Genomic DNA, 19,422 nt, shown 5'->3' with positions numbered 1-19,422 from the left:
GGTGATCTGGGTCTAGTTCAGAAGTGATCACTAAGCCCTTTACCCTTGAGGAAGTACTGGGCTTCCCTGGGCATCAGTTTCCTGGAATGGAAAATTAGGTTGAACCAGATGACCTCGAAGACTCGGAAAGGCATTGCCTCATAGTTCATAGCAGGAACTTCCTCTCCCGCCCCTTCTTGGAAGACCCACTCAAGCTTACCTGATTCAACATATTCTTTGACAAGCACAGCACAGTAAGGGTTAATGGCCTCTCCTTGACATGGCTGGCAGGATCCGCAGTCAAAGTTGGACAAACCAATTCGAAGAAATGGTGACATAGTGGCTCCTGTAAAGTGACAAAAGACAAATGCTATTTGAGGGGCTGTAAAATGTATTCTTTTTGGTGTCCCCTCTCCACCTAACCAGTGTTTTATTGCCGATAGCCACAGCTTCAAATGGTTTAACTCTCCATTTGAACAAATGCTTTTACTCCCTCTTCTGCAAAATACGTTATTGGGCTCATCCCAAACCACAGACTGACTTGCCAAGGAAGGAGGCTTTCTGGAAGTCTGCATTATTCAACTTCGTCAGTTGGAATTGTAATCCACTCTTCATTTAATGCAGTTATGTCTGATTAACGTTTGCAGGAAGAGGCAAACGTTTCCCAACATTTTATTTCTTCTATTATTCAAGTAGGTACCCAGGAAACAACTAACAATAATAGTAAAATGAGTTTATAAAGAGTGAGTCTATTTTAGTCACACCAGTTAAATATGACACCACAAAATTCTTACATGGGCTATTTGTGTGTGTGGTAGAACTGACTCTGGGTATTTAGCAGCTGAGCCCTATGTACTTTAGACATTTCAAAAAGGTTGCTCTGTTCATAGTCATATATATGTGCAAGTATATAAATATGCATACATATAAAATAAGCTTTTGAACATCATGAAAGACTTAAAAAAACCCTAAATCATTGATTGCCATAAAACAGTGCTTTACTGTGCAAGGATAAACAAAGTATTTCATAAAAGCCAATTAACTCATAATTATGCTTGCCTAGAGATATAGGTGAAAATCACAGTCTTGACTACACATTTTAGGATTCTAGTCTGCATCTTCACCTTCTGTTCCTTCCTTTCCTTGTTTACTCTGGCTGCCACTTATCTCAACTAAGCCCTCTTTTTTTCCTTTTTAACCCACTTTTCTATGAGGTCACATTACTTTGAAACTATTAACTGGTATTCAGTGAAAAAGTTACTTCTTTTGCCTTCTTGAACTGTCTCCTGAATTTTACCAGTTTTTTTAAAGGTAGCTAAAGTTAACAAGAACAAAGTTCACCATTAAAGCCTTAGCTGTCTTTTCTACCTTATATAAAGGAAGTAAACTGCTCAGACGAATGGGAATCCAGATGTGAGAATCAATGACTTCTCTAGAAATGTTGGGCCCAGAATCCTGAATCTGGCAGAGTTGTAAAAGTTCAGCAGTCCTGGGGAATGCCAGCTGTCTCTGGATCTTTTGGGTTTTCTGAACCCAAAGCGAGACAAATTAGGGGATCTTGACAACTGTTGTTAATTTCATGGATTTTTTAAGGAAGTCCCAATTTCCCGCGGAGTTTAGCAGGTTTAACTAGAGGAGCTGGTTACAGAATCATGATTTGTTGGGGTGTCCTTAGTCTCTGAAACACATGCTGTGTAGGTCACTCTGTTGAATTAGCAGCAGGATAACCCCGGATTTGTCTTTAGGGGCCCCTTCACCCTTTGAGTTTAGAATTCTTAGGCAGTAGGCAGGCTGGTAACAGAGAGTTCTCTGGAGAAAACTTCTTTGAGACCCCTCCCTACCTCTCCTGAGCCACATAGGTCTTTTGGAGAAATCTGTGTATCTCCAGTAATCAGGAAAAATCACCAGGAACAATTCTCATTTGAGAATATTTACCATGTGTGAACTCTTTGAAGATTTCTTCAATACAAGTAAAGATAAGTAATTCTTTCTTGAGTCAGGAGGGATCACTGACTCATGAAGTGTGAGTTTCAAGCACTTTGACCTTTAGAGAGGGATGTGTCATTCTGCCATTTCCAGGCTGGGTTCACAATTTCGTGACAACAGCTCAGCATGCCCCTGGGAAAATCTGTCTGGGAATAGACAGAAACCTCTAAGGTAACCAGGGTTTCTCTGAATGAAAAAGAGGAGCAGCGAAACCCCTTCTCCTCCTGCAGGGCTTCTTAGACAGCAACTGACCTATTTCATTAGCAGTGCAGATTCATTTGCCATTTCACCAGATCCTCTTGCCTTGTCCACTCATCGATGAGCATTTGACAGTTTACCTACTGCATACACCTGTGTGAGAGCCAAGCCACTGCCTCTCTTTCTAAAAGTCTAGTCCCAGTGACAGGATCTGACGTTTTGATATCCAGAAGAGCAAGTTGACATTTGTGTGTTTAACTTCACACATCTTTTAATAAAGTCTCAAGCTCTGAGGTGCGTTTTTTAAAGGCCAAAGGTAGCATTTTGTTCCTGAGCTCCTCAGAAAAATTTCCCCTCCTGTAACAATAAAGTGATCCGTATGGAATATGAAGAAAACACACAAAATTGAAACATCACCCCACAGTTCCAGCAATGAAAGCAAATCGCTATTATTTTTTTGATGTATTTTTCTCTAGTCTTTTTTTAAATGAACAGGTTTTGTGTTTTTTTGTTTTGCATGCTGTGTTCATATGTATGCATGAAATTATATTTGACTTTTTAATTTAATATTTTACCATAAAAACAGTCTAAGTTACATTATTTTTGATGGCATCCTTTTCATTCTTGCATGACATTCTACTGAGAGACAGCACTGGGATGTGCTTTACTAAAGTCTTATAGTTTCACATTTAGACTGTTTCCAACTTTTCCATACTAGAAATATGCTGTCATAAGCATCCTTTTACAATTTTTTAAAAAATTAGGAATATTGCATCAGACTAGATCACTAGAGTACTATAATATTACTAGATCCAATGATATTACTATTTATAAGGTCATATATTTCAAGAAAATAATGAAACATAAAGCCAACAACTTAGCTGGGGCAATATGGATGGAAATTACCACAGACAATGAGTTAGCATCATCTACATATATAAAAGCCTAAGCGACCGGCCAGTAGGTATGATGCGCACTGACCACTAGGGGGCAGATGCTCTATGCAGAAGCTGCCAAGTGACAGCAACTTTGCAATGTGCCCTCTTGCACTCCGGGACCCCTCAGGGGATGTCAGACTGGCAGTTTAGGCCTGATCCCTGCAGGCCAGGCCAAGGGACCCCCTCTACTGGAGGGACCCCACTCACTCTGCAGACACCCTTCAAACAGTGGCACTGCCCCAGGTGCGGCCAGCTGGGGAGGGACCGCGGGAGGTTGGCTCCAGGGCGTGTCTGGCCCGTTTTGCCCAGTCCCACCTGCTGGCCACCTTCTAATTAATTTCCTTTTCGTGCACTGGGCCTCTAGTTCTTACGTAATAAGCACAGCAAGTTTTATAAATGCTACCCATGACCTGAATGAGTAAGTGGCAATGACACAAACTATACAAAATACAGAAAACATAGCTGCAACTAGTTGCATGAATAAGTGTTGGCCTTGTCAGCAATTCAAGAAATGCTAAATAAAACAAGATATTATATAATTGCATTAATATACTATTTTTAGAAAGACAAAGCAATATGGAGAAAAAATATCAGTGGTTACCAGTGGTTGGGAAAGGGGGCAGAGTATGGCTTTATAGGGATCGATGAGCAAGCTTTGGGGGAAGATCAAATTATTCTACAACCTGACTATGGTAGTGCTCACAGAAATCTAAACTTAAATTCACAGAATTATACACCAAAAACAAAAGTCAGTTTTGCCATATGATAATTTAAAAATCAAATTAAAATATGCTTTTGGCATTTCAAGGCATGGATAATAAATCCAGAGGGTACATAGATAAAAATGCAAAAATATACATTAGGAAACTGCGAATTCATATAATAAATATTAATTTAAAACCCTAAAGTAATTAAGAGTAGCCTCCTCAATTTACTAGATAGAAATAGTCTTAAAGATAAACAAAACAACTTTTACTCTGCATTATTTAAGATTTTTTGAAATTTTGCATTTTGGTTCAAATGTCTGAGAAAAAACTAATATTAGAATTTGATAATGCATTTTCTTTAAGGATCTATAAATATTCAATGCTTATAGATCCTGTAATAATAAAAGAGTTAAATATTTAAAATATCAAAAAACAATAATAACTTTTTACCCGTATGATTAGCAAATATTTTGGAGATGTCCTTACCTCACAATGGCAAGGACAACATGTATCATATACTTTTATACAATGAGGTTTGCAGTGTAAATTTCCACCATTCTCTTGAGCACACACACGCATACACACATCTATGTGTGTGTGTATGTATATGTATATCTCAAGAGCCAAGAAAATCTGTAATAAGCACAACAAGAAGAATTAACATGAAAGCTTTTGTGGGCTGGCTTCTTGTGCTCAGAGTTGATGGTGAGAAAGGGGATTTCCCGAGGTGTTAAAATAGAAAGGGGAATTATTTGTGTGCAAAAATACATGCATGGGATAGGATCTATCAGGTGTCCTCCCCCAGTTTCTCTGTGAGTGTAAATTTCATAAATCTCCTCTTTACTTTCCATTGACAACAAACAGCACGTGTGTAAGAAAAGTGCTGTACTTATACAACCAACAGTACAGTTCTGGCCAGGCTGTACCAGAGCCCAAGGGCCAGTTTCATCTACAGACCTCTCCTCTGAGTAATCAAACCACACACTCAGTTCTCTCCTGGACAGCTCCTGGGGATCCTCCCAACAGAACTCATTGTCCTGCCTTTCAAATCTGCCCTTCACTTATGGTGCCAAGACTTTCAGCTTAGCACTCTGCTCTGCTGTCACCTTTGCCCTCATGCACCACAAGCAAATTGCTTTTTTCCTTCCCTACCTCCTCTGCCCATTTCACTGTTGCTTGAGCTCAATTCTGCACCCTCTCTTATTTGACTCATCACAGCAGCTTATCTTGTCTCTCTCTGTAGTCCTGGTCATCTCTCATTCCCAGACAGGTCTGCAGCCAGAAGAACTTTCCTTAGGATTGTGCAGAACTATTGTCATTTCTCCAACTGCCATGCTGTTTCATACATTTAGGCATGTAATAATACTGCTCCCTCTCCCTGGAATGCCCTCCTATTTCACTCCACCCTCCATCTGCCCCATACCTACATCCTAATCTTTCAAGTTCCTGCACCATATCTACCTCTTCTTTGAAGCCTCCATCATTCTCCCTCCAACACATCCTGGTGGAGTTTACTTGGACTTCTAGGCTCCCAGGGGTCCCTGGGTACATTGTGAGACAGCACCTGTCAAATTTATTTACCTCACCTCTGCCATTTCAAAAGTCTGAGTATGATAGATCGTGTCACTCCCATTTTTTGTCCTTGCCTCCTCTCAGTTCCCAAATTTGGGGGATATGGTAGAGCCCCACCAAGATTTCTCCTATTTAATCCTTGGGGTACCACATATATTAGTACTTAGAAGAAGGCAGTGACTCAAACTATAGATGTCCCTCTCATTTTATCTGCATCACATCTAGCAAATCCCCTTCCCACAGAGTGAGTGCATGTGGGTGCCTTACTTTCCTAGACCCTAGTTGTGATAAAGGGTTTTCTCTGTAATCAAATTTCTTTGGACATTGCAATTAGCTTCATGGGGTGGTCATATTTCCCTATAACACCCTATATAATAAAAGCCTAGGTCTGTGGTCAGCAAACTGTGGCTCACGAGCCACATGTGGCTCTTTGGCCCCTTGAGTGTGGCTCTTCCACAAAATACCATGGCCTGGGTGAGTCTATTTTGAAGAAGTGGCATTAGAAGAAGTTTAAGTTTAAACAAGTTCTCAAAAGAACTTTCAATCGTACTGTTGATATTTGGCTCCACTGACTAATGAGTTTGCCAACCACTGGCCTAGGTGGTGTCATGCCCTTGCGTGATGTAGTCACAAGATGGCCGCCACAAGATGGCTGCCAGAAGATGGCCGCCACAAGATGGCCGGCAGAGTAGGGCAGTTGTGGGCAATCAGGCTGGCAGGGGAGGACAGTTGAGGACAACCAGGCCAGCAGGGGAGGGCAGTTGGGGGCAGCCAGGCCAGCAGGGGAGGGCAGCTGGGGGTGACCAGGCTGGCAAGGGAGGGCAGCTGGGGGCCATCAGGGGAGGGAAGTTTGAGGGGAACAAGGCCTGGAGGGGAGGGCAGTTAGGGGTGACCAGGCTGCAGGGGAAGGCAGTTAGGGATGATCTGGCCAGCAGGGAGGACAGTTGGGTGCAACCGGGCTGACAGGGAAGGGCAGTTGGGGGTGATTGGGCCAGCAGGAGAAGGCAGTTGGGGGCCATCAGGCCGGCAGGGGAGGGCAGTTGGGGGTGATAGGGCTGGCAGGGGAGTGGTTAGGGGGCAATCAGGCAGGCAGGCAGGTGAGTGGTTAGGAGCCAGCAGTCCCGGATTGTCCTGTGGGATCGGGCCTAAACCAGCAGTTAGACATCCCCTGAGGGGTCCCAGATTGGGAGGGTGCAGATAGGGCTGAGGGACACCCCCCTTCCTGCACACGAATTTCATGCACCAGGCCTCTAGTTTTACTATATTTATTGGCTCATGTTGGTCCCCCCACATAAGACTGTGAGCTTTGAGAGCAGGGACCATGTCTTAATCATGTATGAACCTCCAGGGCTGATCCCTCTCTCTGACAGGTAACCTAAGCTCAATGCATTTTTATTAAGGAACTTAATTTTCAAAAGTGACATTTTACATAATCTCTTAATCTTTATGCATTTCTTTTACCTGCAGGGGTACACTATGGTTCAATTAAGTGGCAGACAATTATAGAGGAAGTCAATACAAAGGAAGAGTCCCTGGCGTTGTTGTTACAGGCAGAGAATCAATGCCATTCCCAGCTCAGCTGCAGGAGCTATTTAACCTCTAAGCCTGTTTTCTCATTTGAAAAACGGTGATAACACTATTACTCATCTCACAGGGCAATGAGGATGAAATGAGCAAATACATGGAGGTGCTTAGAATGGGGTGGCACATCGTAAACTCTCAAAAAGTGTTAGTTATTATTATTATTATTATTATTATTATTATTATTATTGCAACTCTGATATATTTTCTAATGGACTTTATCGACTTTACTAGTTATTACAAAAAAAAGCAGGAAGAGAGGAAAACATATCTGGGCTACATGATGTGACCATCCGTGCTCTGCCACTGAGCTCCCATAACACCCACATGTGTCTCTCTTATTGCGCACATAACCCTCTAGAATCATCTCGATGCGGCACTTATCATGATGAACTATCAGTAGGTCCATGCAATCTTCAGTGCTTTTGCTATCCCAGCTGTGAAATATCATTACAATATGTACTTAAAATTTGTAGAGAATCTTTACTCTCACAGCTCAATGTTTTCACCTGTAAGTGTGATCTCATCTATCTTTAGCAGGTAGCTATGATGCAGGTTGATGTTCAAGGGGTGGCGTGCTTAAGGTCATGCAAGATTAAGTACTGAACTGAGAATTCTGGTCTCTTAACTCCCTAGGTGCTGACTCACCTACTTACCTAGACTGACTCACCGGCCACAATTCAAACCTGCGGAATGCTTTCACAATTATGTCAAGGATCATGGCCAAAGAGCAAAAGGTGATGCCACATAAAAATAGAAAGCAATAGAACTGCTACGTAATCTCATCAGCTAAAAAAGATCCAGACATCTTTTCCTCTGCAGCAAATGAAATAAGAATGCATACTTTTTTATTTAAAAAATACACTGAGTGGCCAGATTATTATGATCTCTGAATGCATAATAATCTGGCCACTCAGTGTATAGCCTATATAATAAAAGGCTAATATGCAAATTGTCCCCTCGACCAGGAGTTTGACCAGCAGGCAGGCTGGCCAACAGCCCATGTCCCCTCCCACTGGCCAGGCTGGCCGGACCCAACCCATGCACGAATTCATATATATATATATATATATATATATATATATATATATATATATATGTATATGTATATATATATATATACACACACACACACTGAATGGCCAGATTAATATGCGTTCAGAGATTATAATGATCTGGCCACTCAGTGTATATGGACTGCACATGCATTGCTGTAATTTAGCTGGAGATACCTTGGTGACAAGAGGAATAGTCTCACAGAAATATCAAAACCTCTAACATGAAGCAAAGAGAACACAAATGAATCAATAATAAATTGGGGAATAAGGAAAAAAAGCATTCAGTGATTTCCATATGCTTCAGTTTAGCCAAAATTCGGTAAATTAAACATCAGGTAAATTTTGACAAATTAAGCTCTGTCTACAACTTTTAGTTTTCTTTATGAGATGTAAAAGGTTTCTTAGGTAAAGATGACTGCTGAATGAAATGACCTACTGCTGTAGAAAACAACCTATAATAAAAAAATAATTTGCCTTGCAATGTGTACAGAAGAAAGACGGTAACTTGTGAATGATTATGTAATTGGGAAGTGTGTTATCCTGTGGCTGAGCCTTCTACCAAGTAGTACAATAAAAAGAGTCAGCTTAAATATTAGCCTCTCGCCCACAAATATGGTCTCCAAAGTGAATTAAAATAAGTATGAACTGAAGGCAGTAGTTTAAAATAATTGCTAAAGTATGTGCTGTAAAGACAAAAGAAAACAAGCCTAACCTCAGAACTAGCAAGGAAGGGGGATTTATCAACAGAGGTACCTACTACCTGCAAATGTCAGCAAGACCCCTTCATTATGAACTGAATTGTATCCCCCCAAATTCATATGCTGAAGCCCTAAGGCCCTATGAGACTGTATTTGGAGACAGGGTCTTTAGGGAGGTAACTAAAGTTAAATGAAGTTGTAAGGGTGGGCCCTCATCAAAATAGGACTGTTGCCCTTATATGGAGATGAAGAGACCAGACAGCCTCCACCTCTGCTTCACAGTGTGAAGGCTCTATACATAAGCCAGGAAGAAAGCTCTCATCAGAAATTAACTGTGAGGGCACCTTGATCTTGGACTTCCCGGCCTCCAGAACAGTAAGAAAAGAAATTTCTATTGTTTAAGCCTGTTGTTTAATATCAGTCTGTGGTATTCTGTTATGACAGCCCAAACCCACTAATATAACACCCTCCTCTCCTCCACCAAAAACACAGCATAGAAATAAAACAAACATTGAAATATAGAAAATAAAACACCTATAAAATAATATTCTGATATTAATTTTAATGTGACATGATAATAGTCCCACTAAAGCACAGCTCTGATCAAAGTACACAAATACTAAAAAAAAACAACAACAAAAAACAAACAACAACGACAACAAAAGAACTGTCCCAGTCCGCACTGAATTAAATCAGGATTTCTTAACCTGTTATTTAAAAACCTTCGTGAGTTGGCTTCCACTTGCCCTGTCCACACAGCACCCCTTACTCAGCTTATCTCAACTTCTCTGTTTGCTGAATACACCCAACCCTCCACCTCAGTGGCTCTGTTTTTACATCTTTCCTTCTGCTGTGAATGCTCTGTGCACCTCCACAGTGTGTGCATAACTGCCACCTTGCAGTCTTCCTCATCCTACAAGAATCTCACTTATGTACTGCCACATTGAGAAATTCTTTCCTGCTCCCCACGGAAGGAGGAGTGATTTATCTGATGGATGAGTTTTAGAAGAATAAACTGTGCCTGCCCAGCCCAGCCTCCTTCTCTCTGTTGAGGGGATCTGCTGACTTTCAGAGAGTATGTCTTTCCACTCTTCTCTGGCATGCCACAAGCATGGTGGGGCCGATCTGCTTCAGTCCTGGCCATTGTCCAGCATTGCCTAGGACACTGGATGATGACCAACCAATTTGCTTAAAACACTTTGGTCATATCCACCAATCCAGCCTTTATTATTCATCAAGTTAACATTTTTTTTCTTTCCATTCCCCTGACTCCTGATCCATTTGTTTTAAGCACAAGCACAGTCCAGGGGGGTTATTTATTGGGTACCTTACAATTCACAAAACTTTTCAAAGAGCTTTAGAAAATGTATAGTATTCAATCTTCTCACCAAGCCCACAAGGTAGGTATAATTGGCTCCATCCCACAGACAAGAAACCCGAGGCTTGAGTGGGTAAGCAGCTTGCTGAAGGTCATACCGCTAATACTGGCAGAACATCAATTCCAGCCTTGGTTGCTAAGTGTCCCACCCAAACTAGTCAATGATTTCTTGCTAGAAAAGGCCTGTTAAGGTTAGGTCAGAGAGGAAGTGAAAGCCTGGAGATTTCCCCATAAGTAATTTCCATCTGCTCCACCAGTCCCTCACTAGAAAGGACCTGTTACAACTGGTGGCACAGGCTTTCTCAGCACCCTCTGTGCTGACTACTTGCTTAATTACCTGAGGTACTAGCTCTTTGTCAATACATGTGATTTAATCTATCTGTCTATCCCATATCTGTAATCTGAAGAGTTCTAAAGTGGGTAATATAAGCAGAGTTGAAGTTTCTTGGAATAACTCAAGTTCTCTTCTGGAAGTGAGGTCACCATTGCTGACCTTGGTAATTTTCCCAATATGTCACCAGTGTGTGCTATCTCACCTCTATGCTCTCTCCATTCATGCCATTGCTGGTGGCTGACTGTATTAGTGAGGATTTCTGTGGCCAGACTCGAGAATAAAAGTAACTGCTTCTATACAGTTGGAGCAAATCAGTCTCTTTGGAACCATTTTCTAAGCATAGTGTGGGTAATCACTTACTGGGTTCAAAGAGGTTGTCTCCTATAGGCAGCAAATTTGATTCTGACTCTGTTTATTGTGTCAAAATTTACTCTTAAAAGACAATCTTTACCATACACACACAAGAAAAAAAGAAAAGAAATAAAGAACTATATGTGGTGAAAGATATGTTAATTAGCTTGGTTGTCATGGATATTTCACAATGTATATGTATATCAAATCATCAAGTTGTATACCTTAAGTATAATCAGTTTTTTTAAGTGGCAATTATGATATATAATAAAAGTCTAATATGCAAATTGACCAAATAATGGAACAACTGGTTGCTACGACATGCACTGACCACCAGGGACAGACTCTCAACTCAGGAGTCCCCCCTGGTGGTCAGTGCACTCCCACAAGAGGAGCACCACTTAGCCAGAAGCAGGCTCACGGCTGGCAAGCGCAGCAGCGGTGGTGGGAGCCTCTCCCGCTTCCGCTGCAGGTGGGCAGTAAGGAGCAAGGAGTCCTGGACTGTGAGAGCCTTGGACTGCGAGAGAGATGTCTGACTGCCGGCTTAGGCCCGATCTCCCCAGGGATCGGGCCTAAGCCATCAGGTGGACATCCCCTGAGGGATCCCAGACTGTGAGAGGGTGCAGGCTGGGCTGAGGGACACACCCCTCCCCCCAGTGCACCAATCTCGTGCACTGGGCCTCTAGTATCTCAATAAAGTCAGGGGGAAAAGAGACAGTTTTCTCTGGGACTCTACCATCTTATCAACCCAGTAGGTCAAATCAGACACAGTGTGCATTGTAATCTTCCTAATACAGCAGAGGGAGAGTTCTTCCTGCCAGTTAGGTGCTCAGAGAGAAGCACATCACCTGAGCCAGGGATGTCAAACCAGAAGCCAGGACCCAGGTGCTCTGGTCACGGGGCATACTGACTGAGAAGGTGAGGCTGACATACCCAGGCACACGGTCCATTGTCCTCTGGCCTTTACATTGCAGTGTGCAAAGAGGCATGGAGATATAGGAGTCAGTGGGCACGTGGACAAGCTCACAGGTATGTAAATGAGACTACTATGGTAGAAAAGCCAGCTTTTACCAACTGAAAAGTCTTAGTCAAGTGACCTAAGCTTTCTGTGACTATGTGTCTGCAACCTGGGGAAAATACTAGACCCATTTCATAGAGTTATCATGAGGAGTTAATGAATTAATTCTTGGGACATGCTTACAACAGTGTTTAGTGAAACGGTAGCTATCATTATCATACAGGACTTTTCCAATGTATCCTTAGAAATTCTCCTGGTGAAAATTAGTTACTGATGATGGTAACTTTCTCAGTGGATTATCTGACATGGCCTAGAATTCACATAAAGCACTAGCTAAGTGAATGAAGCAACATACACACCTATTTTTTGCCATTGCTCAATAAGCATTTCTAAACCCACCTACTATGCATAAGGCACTGTGCTGGATACAAAAGTGTGACATGGTCCCTGTTCTTAATAAGCTTGGGGGCCTCAGAATGGGGTAGACCAGTCCTGTCAGGAGGGGATCAGAGCAGGAGGGTTTGAGAGCCTGGATGCCACTTTCTTGTCCTCTAATCCTGTGAATAAAGGGGCACGGCCAGTTAACCTGGGTGGACTTCATGTTAGAGTCAGAGAAAACAAGACATGCAAAGTGGGCTGTCACTCCTGTGTGTACCAGTAACAAACACTCTTATCTTCCCAACGCTGATCTAACCCCACACCCCACTTCCTCCTGAGGGTGTATGACACTTTTCAAAGAAAATACAGTATTTAGTAGTATCACCACAGCAAGCGGAAATAGCAATGTTCAGTCTGTAGATGAGTTAATAGTTTGGTACAGAGTAATATACACAGAATCCTTCCTGTGCTTGCCATGACAGGCAGCGCTGGTGGCACTGTCCATCACATGAAGGGTGCTGTAGATGCTGAGACAGGGAGACCAGGGATGAGGACCAGGAGAAGGAAAAGAAAGAGGCAGAGTGAGGGTCCAACAATCTAGGGTGGATGTGTGCGTGTAGGTCAAGGTGAGTGGCCTACATCTTCTTGTTGCACACAGAAATATCCCCAGTTTTGAAATGAGTCGATTGCACAAGTGTGTTTATAATTGGAGCTTAGAAGTCATTGGAATTGTGAGATTGGGTACTATTTAGGTTCCTAGATTAGCCCATTAACTATTAACCTGTTAATTCAGAATGAATTTATAAAACTGACAACCATTTGTCATTGTTCTAGCTCAGTGATTTTCAACTGGTGTGCTACAGCACACCGGTGTGCTGCAAGAATTTTTAAAACATGCAATATCTGACTATTTAGAGGCACTGACCTCTTTTCTCTTAGGTTGTCACATAAAAGATGATAACAGCCAACACAACAATAGTCGTCCAGTGTGAAAGAATCAAAATTATACCTATTTTTTGTCAAATTGGCAAAAAATATAACATTTTTGGTGTGCCACAGAATTTTAGTAATTAGTTTATGTATGCCATGAGATGAAAAAGGTTAAAAATCACTGTTCTAGCTTATTAGATCCTCTGTTTTTTGTTTTTTTTTTCCTGAGACAGTTTAGATTTATTATGGGTTTAGTAGCCCATTTTGGATCTAATTTCTCAATATAAAAACCACAAATGACTATGATTCTCAGGGAACACTAGTTTTGTTTTTTAGAGAGAGAGAAGAAGGGAGAAGGATGGAGAGTTGGAAACATAGATGAGAAACATTGATAGGCTGCCTCCCCCACACCCTCTATTGGGGATTGAGCCTGTAATCCAGGCATGTGCTCTGACTGGGAATCAAACTTGGGACCTCTTGGTTCATGGGGTTGATGCTCAACCACTGAGCCACACTGGCTGGGCAGGGAACACTAGTTTCACTGTGTGAGAAGAGAACATCTGTACTCTTGGCCACAGCTGCAGTGGACACCACCCCCACACAAGATGGAAACCCACTAGCTCAGCTCCTGGGACCAGCAGCACCAGCAGCAGCCAGGAACTCTTAGAAAGGCAAATCCTCCAGCCCCACCCAGACCCACTGAGTCAGAAACCAAGGGGTGGGGCTCAGCAATCTTATTTATTTATATTTTTCAATTACAGTTGAAATATATTATTTTCAGGTGTACAACAGTGATTAGACATTTATATGCCTTATGAAGTGATCACCTGATAAGTGTAGTATTCATCTGACACCATACATAGTTATTACTATACTAGGGGCCCGATGCACGAAATTCGTGCATGGTGGGGGGTTCCCTCAGCCCAGCCTGCACCATCTCCAATTGGGGACCCTCCCCTGCTGGCCTGATCACCCTTAACTGCCTCTGCCTCGGCTCCCACCACCATGGCTTTGTCTGGAAGGAAGTCGGATGTCCAGAAGATGGCCGGTCGACCCAGTCTAATTAGCATATTATCCTTTTAGTAGTATAGATAGATTATATAGGATAGGATTGCTTAAATTGGGGTGGGGGGAAGTCTTTTTCAGCAGGAGGACAGTCATATGCACTATACTACCAAACCGGTCGTGAAAAAATTGAACAGCTTTCTTACATCTTACACCAAACAGCTGTTGCCCTTAAAACCCCTCCTCAGCCCCTGCCTTAGGTTCTGCCTTCGAAGTTCACCCAGATTAGGTTCTGATTGGTCATTTTTTATGCCAGTCAGGTCAAAAGCTCCTCCTCCTAGGCAGCCATTGGCAACTTGCACTTTACCCAGACTTGTTTCTGATTGGTCAGTTTCTATGCCAGTCAGTGTCTCCGGGCCTATCTCTGGGCCTGATCAAAGAGGCGGGGCTGATCAGCAGCCCCTGAGGAGGCCCAGAGAGAAACAGAGGCATGGTTGCTGGCGAAGCTGGGAGAGAAAGAGAGACACAACGGCTAATCAACAGCTGCCATGGAGGCTGGGGGTCAGACCCTGCCTCTCTCTCTGCAGGCCTCTCTCTGGGCCTGATCCACAGCCCCCTCAGCAGTCAATGCTGGGTCACTAAGCGGAAGGCAACCCAGCACTGCCTTCCGGTGTTCGGTGGAGCCTCGGTCGTTAGGGATCCTGGCTCATTATATATATAGATTACCGACTATATTCCCTATGCGTAGTCAGCAATCTGAGTTTTAACAGACCCTCACTGTACCATGAAGTTCAAGAAGCACAGCACTAGAGTGAACCCACAAGACCGGGTCTAGGTCTTTTTCATCTTTATTGGCTTAGCATTGAGTGCAGTGTCTGGCACTTGCTTCTCAACCAGGGAGATCTTGCCTCCAGGGGACATTTGGCAATGTCTGGAGGCATTTGCAGCTGTCACAATGGGGAGAGAGGGTGCCACTCGCATGTAGTAGGTTGAAGCCAGCAACCTACAATGCAAAAAATAAGTCAAAAGTGTTGAGGCTGAGAAACCTTGTTTTGAATAAGTTATTAAATGTGGTGCTGCCAAGAGAACTTCACTTATCCATTCTCTCTGTCTGTCATCACTTGCCCACAGTTAGTGAATTCTAGCCCCACAATGAGAAAAGATTAAGGTGATTGGGGAGATGTATCTGTTTTGTATATTTCCTTCTCATTTAGGGTCACAAGTAGCAAAGTAAGTGAAATATAACATGCTCACAATAAATGTCTTTTGTTTTACTTATTTTTAAATTAAATTTATTGGGGGTGACATTGGTTATAAAATTATATGGGTTTCAGGTGTATAATTCTATAATACAATATCTGTACATTGTAGTGTGTGTTCACCACGCCAAGTCAAGTCTCCTTTTATCCCATCACCATTTACCCCTTTACTCTCTTCTATCTTTCCCCACCTCACTTTCCCTTTGGTGATCACCATACTGTTGTCTGTGTCTCTGAGTTGTTGCTATTTTTGCTTAATATCTTCACCTTTTACACTCAGTTCCCCAACACCCCTCCCATCTGACAACTGTCAGTCTGTTCTCGATATCTATGAGTCTGTTTGTATTTTATTATTTTATTTTGTTCACTAGATTCCACACATACATGAAATCATATGGTACTTGTCTTTCTCTGACTGGCATATTTCACTTAGCATAATACTCTCCTGGTCCATCTATGCTGTCACAAATGGTAAGATTTCCTTCTTGTTCATGACTGAGTAGTATTCCATTGTGTAAATGCACCACAGATTTTTATTTGCTCATCTACTAATGGGCACTTGGGTTGCTTCCAGATCTTGGCTATTATAAATAATGCTACAATGAATATAAGGGTGCACATGTTCTTTTGAGTTAGTGTTTTGGGCTTCTTCAGAAATATTCCCAGAAGTGGAATCGCTGGGTCATAAAGCAATTCCATTTTTAATATTTTGAGGTAATTCCATACTGTTTTCCACAGTGATTGTACTAATCTGCATTACCACTAACAGTACATGAGGGTTCCCTTTTCTTCACATCCTTGCCAACAATTGTTTGTTGATTTCTTGATGATAGCCATTCTGACAGGGTGTGAGATGATATCTCATTGTGGTTTTAATTCGAATTTCTCTGATGATTAGAGATAGTCTATTGGCCATCTGTATGTCCTCTTTGGAGAAGTGTCTATTCAGATCTTTTGCCCATTTTTCAATTGAATTGTTTGTGAGTTTTTTGTTTTGTTTAGAGTTGAGTTGTATAAGTTCTTTATAAATTTTGGATATTATCCCCTTATCAGATTTATCGTTGGCAAATATGTTCCTCCATTCAGTGGGTTGTCTTTTCATTTTGTTGATGGTTTCCTTTGCTGTGCAAAACCTTTTTAGTTTGATGTAATCCCATTTATTTGTTTTTTTTTCTTTTGTTTCCCTTGCCCAAGGAGAAACATCAGAAAAAAAATATTGCTACAAGAAATGTCCGAGATTTTACTACCTATGTTTGTTTTCTAGAATTTTTATGGTTTTGAATTTAATATTTATGTCTTTAATCCACTTTGAGTTTATCCTTGTGTATGGTGTAGGAAGGTGGTCTAGTTTCATTTTTTGCACATATCTGCCCAATTTTCATTTATTGATCAGACTGTCTTTACCCCATTGTATGTTCTTGCCTTCTTTGTCAAATATTAATGGGCCATAAAGGTGTGGATTTATTTCTGGAGTCTCTATTCTGTTCCATTTATCCATATGTCTGTGTTTATTCCAGTACCTTTCTGTTTTGATCACTGTAGCCTCATAGTGTAGTTTGATATCAGGTAGTGTGATTCTCCAACTTTGTTCTTCTTTCTCAAGATTATTGTGGCTATTCAGGATCTTTTGTGGTTCTATATAAATGTTAAGATTATTTGTTTCAGTTTTGTGAAATACACCATTGGTATCTTGATAGGAATTGTGTTGAATCTATAGATTTCTTTAGATAGTATGGACATTTTAATGATGTGAATTCTTCCTACCCATGAATAGGGTATATGCTTCCACTTATTTGTATCTTCTTCAACTTCTTTCTTTAGTGTCTTATAATTTTTTGAGTACAGGTGTTTTACATCTTTGGTTAAATTTATTCCTAGGTATTTTTAAATGCATTTATAAATGTGATTGCTTTCTTAGTTACACTTTCTGATAGTTCATTATTGGTATATAGAAATGCAACTGATTTCTGGATATTAATTTCTATCCTGCTACTTCATTAAATTCATTTATCAGTTCAAGTAGTTTTTTTGTAGAATCTTTAGGGTTCTCTATGTACAGTATCATGTCATCTGAAAATGACAGTTTTACTTCTTCCTTTATAATTTAGATGCCATTTATTTCTTCTTCTTGTCTGATTGCTGTGGCTAGGACTTCCAGTACTATGTTGAATAAGAGTGGTAAAAGTGGATATCCCTGTTTTGTCCCTGATGATAAAGGAAACACTTTTACTTTTCACCCATTGAGTATGGTGTTGGCTGTGGGTTTGTCAAAATGGCCTTTATTACATTGAGGTATATTCCCTCTATTCCAACTTTACTGCGAGTTTTATCATAAATGGGTGCTAGATTTTATAAAATGTTTTTCCTGCATCTAGTAATATGATCATGTGGATTTTACCCTTCATTTTATTTATATGGTGTGCTGTGTCACATTTATTGATTTGAGGCTATTAATGATTTGAGGCTATTGTACCAATATTGCATCTCTGGATGCAATAGTATACGACTATGGTGTATGACCTTTTTAATGTATTGCTGGATCCAATTTGCTAATATTTTGTTGAGGATTTTAGCATCTGTGTTCACCAGGGATATTGGCCTATACTTTTCTTTCTTTGTAGTGTCTGTATCTGGTTTTGGAATTAGGATACTGCTGGCCTCATAAAATGAGGTTGGGACTCTTCTCTCCTCTTAAATTTTTTGGAATAGTTTGAGGAGGGTAGGTGTTAGTTTTTATTTGAATGTTTGGTAAAACTCACCCAATGAAGCCATCCAGTCCAGGGTTTTTATTTGTTGGGAGTTTTTTTTTTTTTTAAATTACTGAATCAATTTCACTAGTTTTAATCTGTCTATTCAGAGCAGAAGGTAGGCAGTATCAATAAGTATCTTCATTATAACAAGGGATCCATTACATATTTGTGGCAAACAACAACTAATATGCATAGAGTAACTGACAGTTTATAAGTAACTTTTCAAAGATGGGCTTAATAAAAAGGTTGTTAGTCTTTTTTTAATTAAAAAAATATGGTTTTAAAAGTTGGTTTTAGAGAGAGAAAAATATAGAAGAAGAGAGAGAGAGAAACACTGATGTGAGAGATAAATATCACTTGGTTGCTTCTTGCACAGACTGAATCTGCAACTTGGGTATGTGCCCTGACCAGAAATGGAACTGGAGACCTTTTGGTACTTAGGACGATACTCAACCAACTGAGCCACACTGGCCAGGGCAAGGTTGCTAGTCTTAATAGATATGGAAATTTCTTTCACTTTTTAAAAATTGGTCATTCATCACAGAGTTTGAGACACAAACCATATAAATAAAATGAATGATACAACCTACTTGTATACCAATAGTTGCTAAATCACAATCTATTTTAATTTTCTATTTATCTTTTATATTCCTGCTTGAATGTATATCTTTAGGAGCAATATCTAGTTTTTTAAAAAAGAGTTTTTGAGTTTAGATTCTCAGCAAAATTCAGCAGAAGATACAGAAGTTTCCCATACATCCCCCTGCCCCCACACATGCACAGCCCTCCCCCCCACCCCGCCTCACTATCATCATCCCTCACCATATGGTACATTTGTTATAATCCATGAACTACATTGACATGTCAATATCAGCCAGAGTCCATAGTTGACATTAGGGTTCACTCACTGACTTGCACATTCTATGGATTTGGACAAATGTATAATGACATGTATCCACCATTATAGTATCATATAGAGCAGTTTCACTGCCCTAAAAATCCTCTGTGCTCTCTCTATTCATCCTTCCCTTTCTCTAGCCCCGATGGACATTAAAATAAAGATGTAATAATGGAAATAGTATGGTGCTGGTGACGGAAGGGTTGAGTAGATCATCAGAACAAAATAGAATGTCTTGAAACAGATTCAGGTATTTATGAAAGTTTTGTGTATGATGAAAACAGTATTTAAAATCACTGGAAAAGAAAGAATTGATTAGTAAATGGGACTGTGCCTACTGGATGAAGCCTACATTAAAGCTAACATCAAAATAAAATTCAAATAGATTGATGATATTAATGTAG

At 40.8% G+C, this 19,422-nt stretch overlaps 1 protein-coding gene across 2 annotated transcripts in view; it reads right to left on the bottom strand.

Annotated features, from left to right (window-relative positions):
* The window catches only part of PRKCQ (protein kinase C theta), a 144,377-nt gene that overhangs the window by 77,911 nt on the left and 47,044 nt on the right, over nt 1-19,422 (bottom strand). For both annotated transcript variants that reach the window (XM_080644085.1, XM_080644086.1), the window contains exon 2: nt 200-325. In XM_080644085.1, coding sequence (XP_080500211.1) covers nt 200-317 — 118 coding nt within the window. In that variant the 5' untranslated portion in view covers nt 318-325. The remainder of the gene's footprint in view (nt 1-199; nt 326-19,422) is intronic.

The sequence above is a fragment of the Plecotus auritus genome (assembly GCF_963455305.1).
Source record: "Plecotus auritus genome assembly, chromosome: 1".
Classification (NCBI taxonomy): Eukaryota; Metazoa; Chordata; class Mammalia; order Chiroptera; family Vespertilionidae; genus Plecotus; species Plecotus auritus.
The sequence above is the reverse complement of the archived record's forward strand: the minus strand, read 5'-3'. Positions and strand labels throughout refer to the sequence as shown.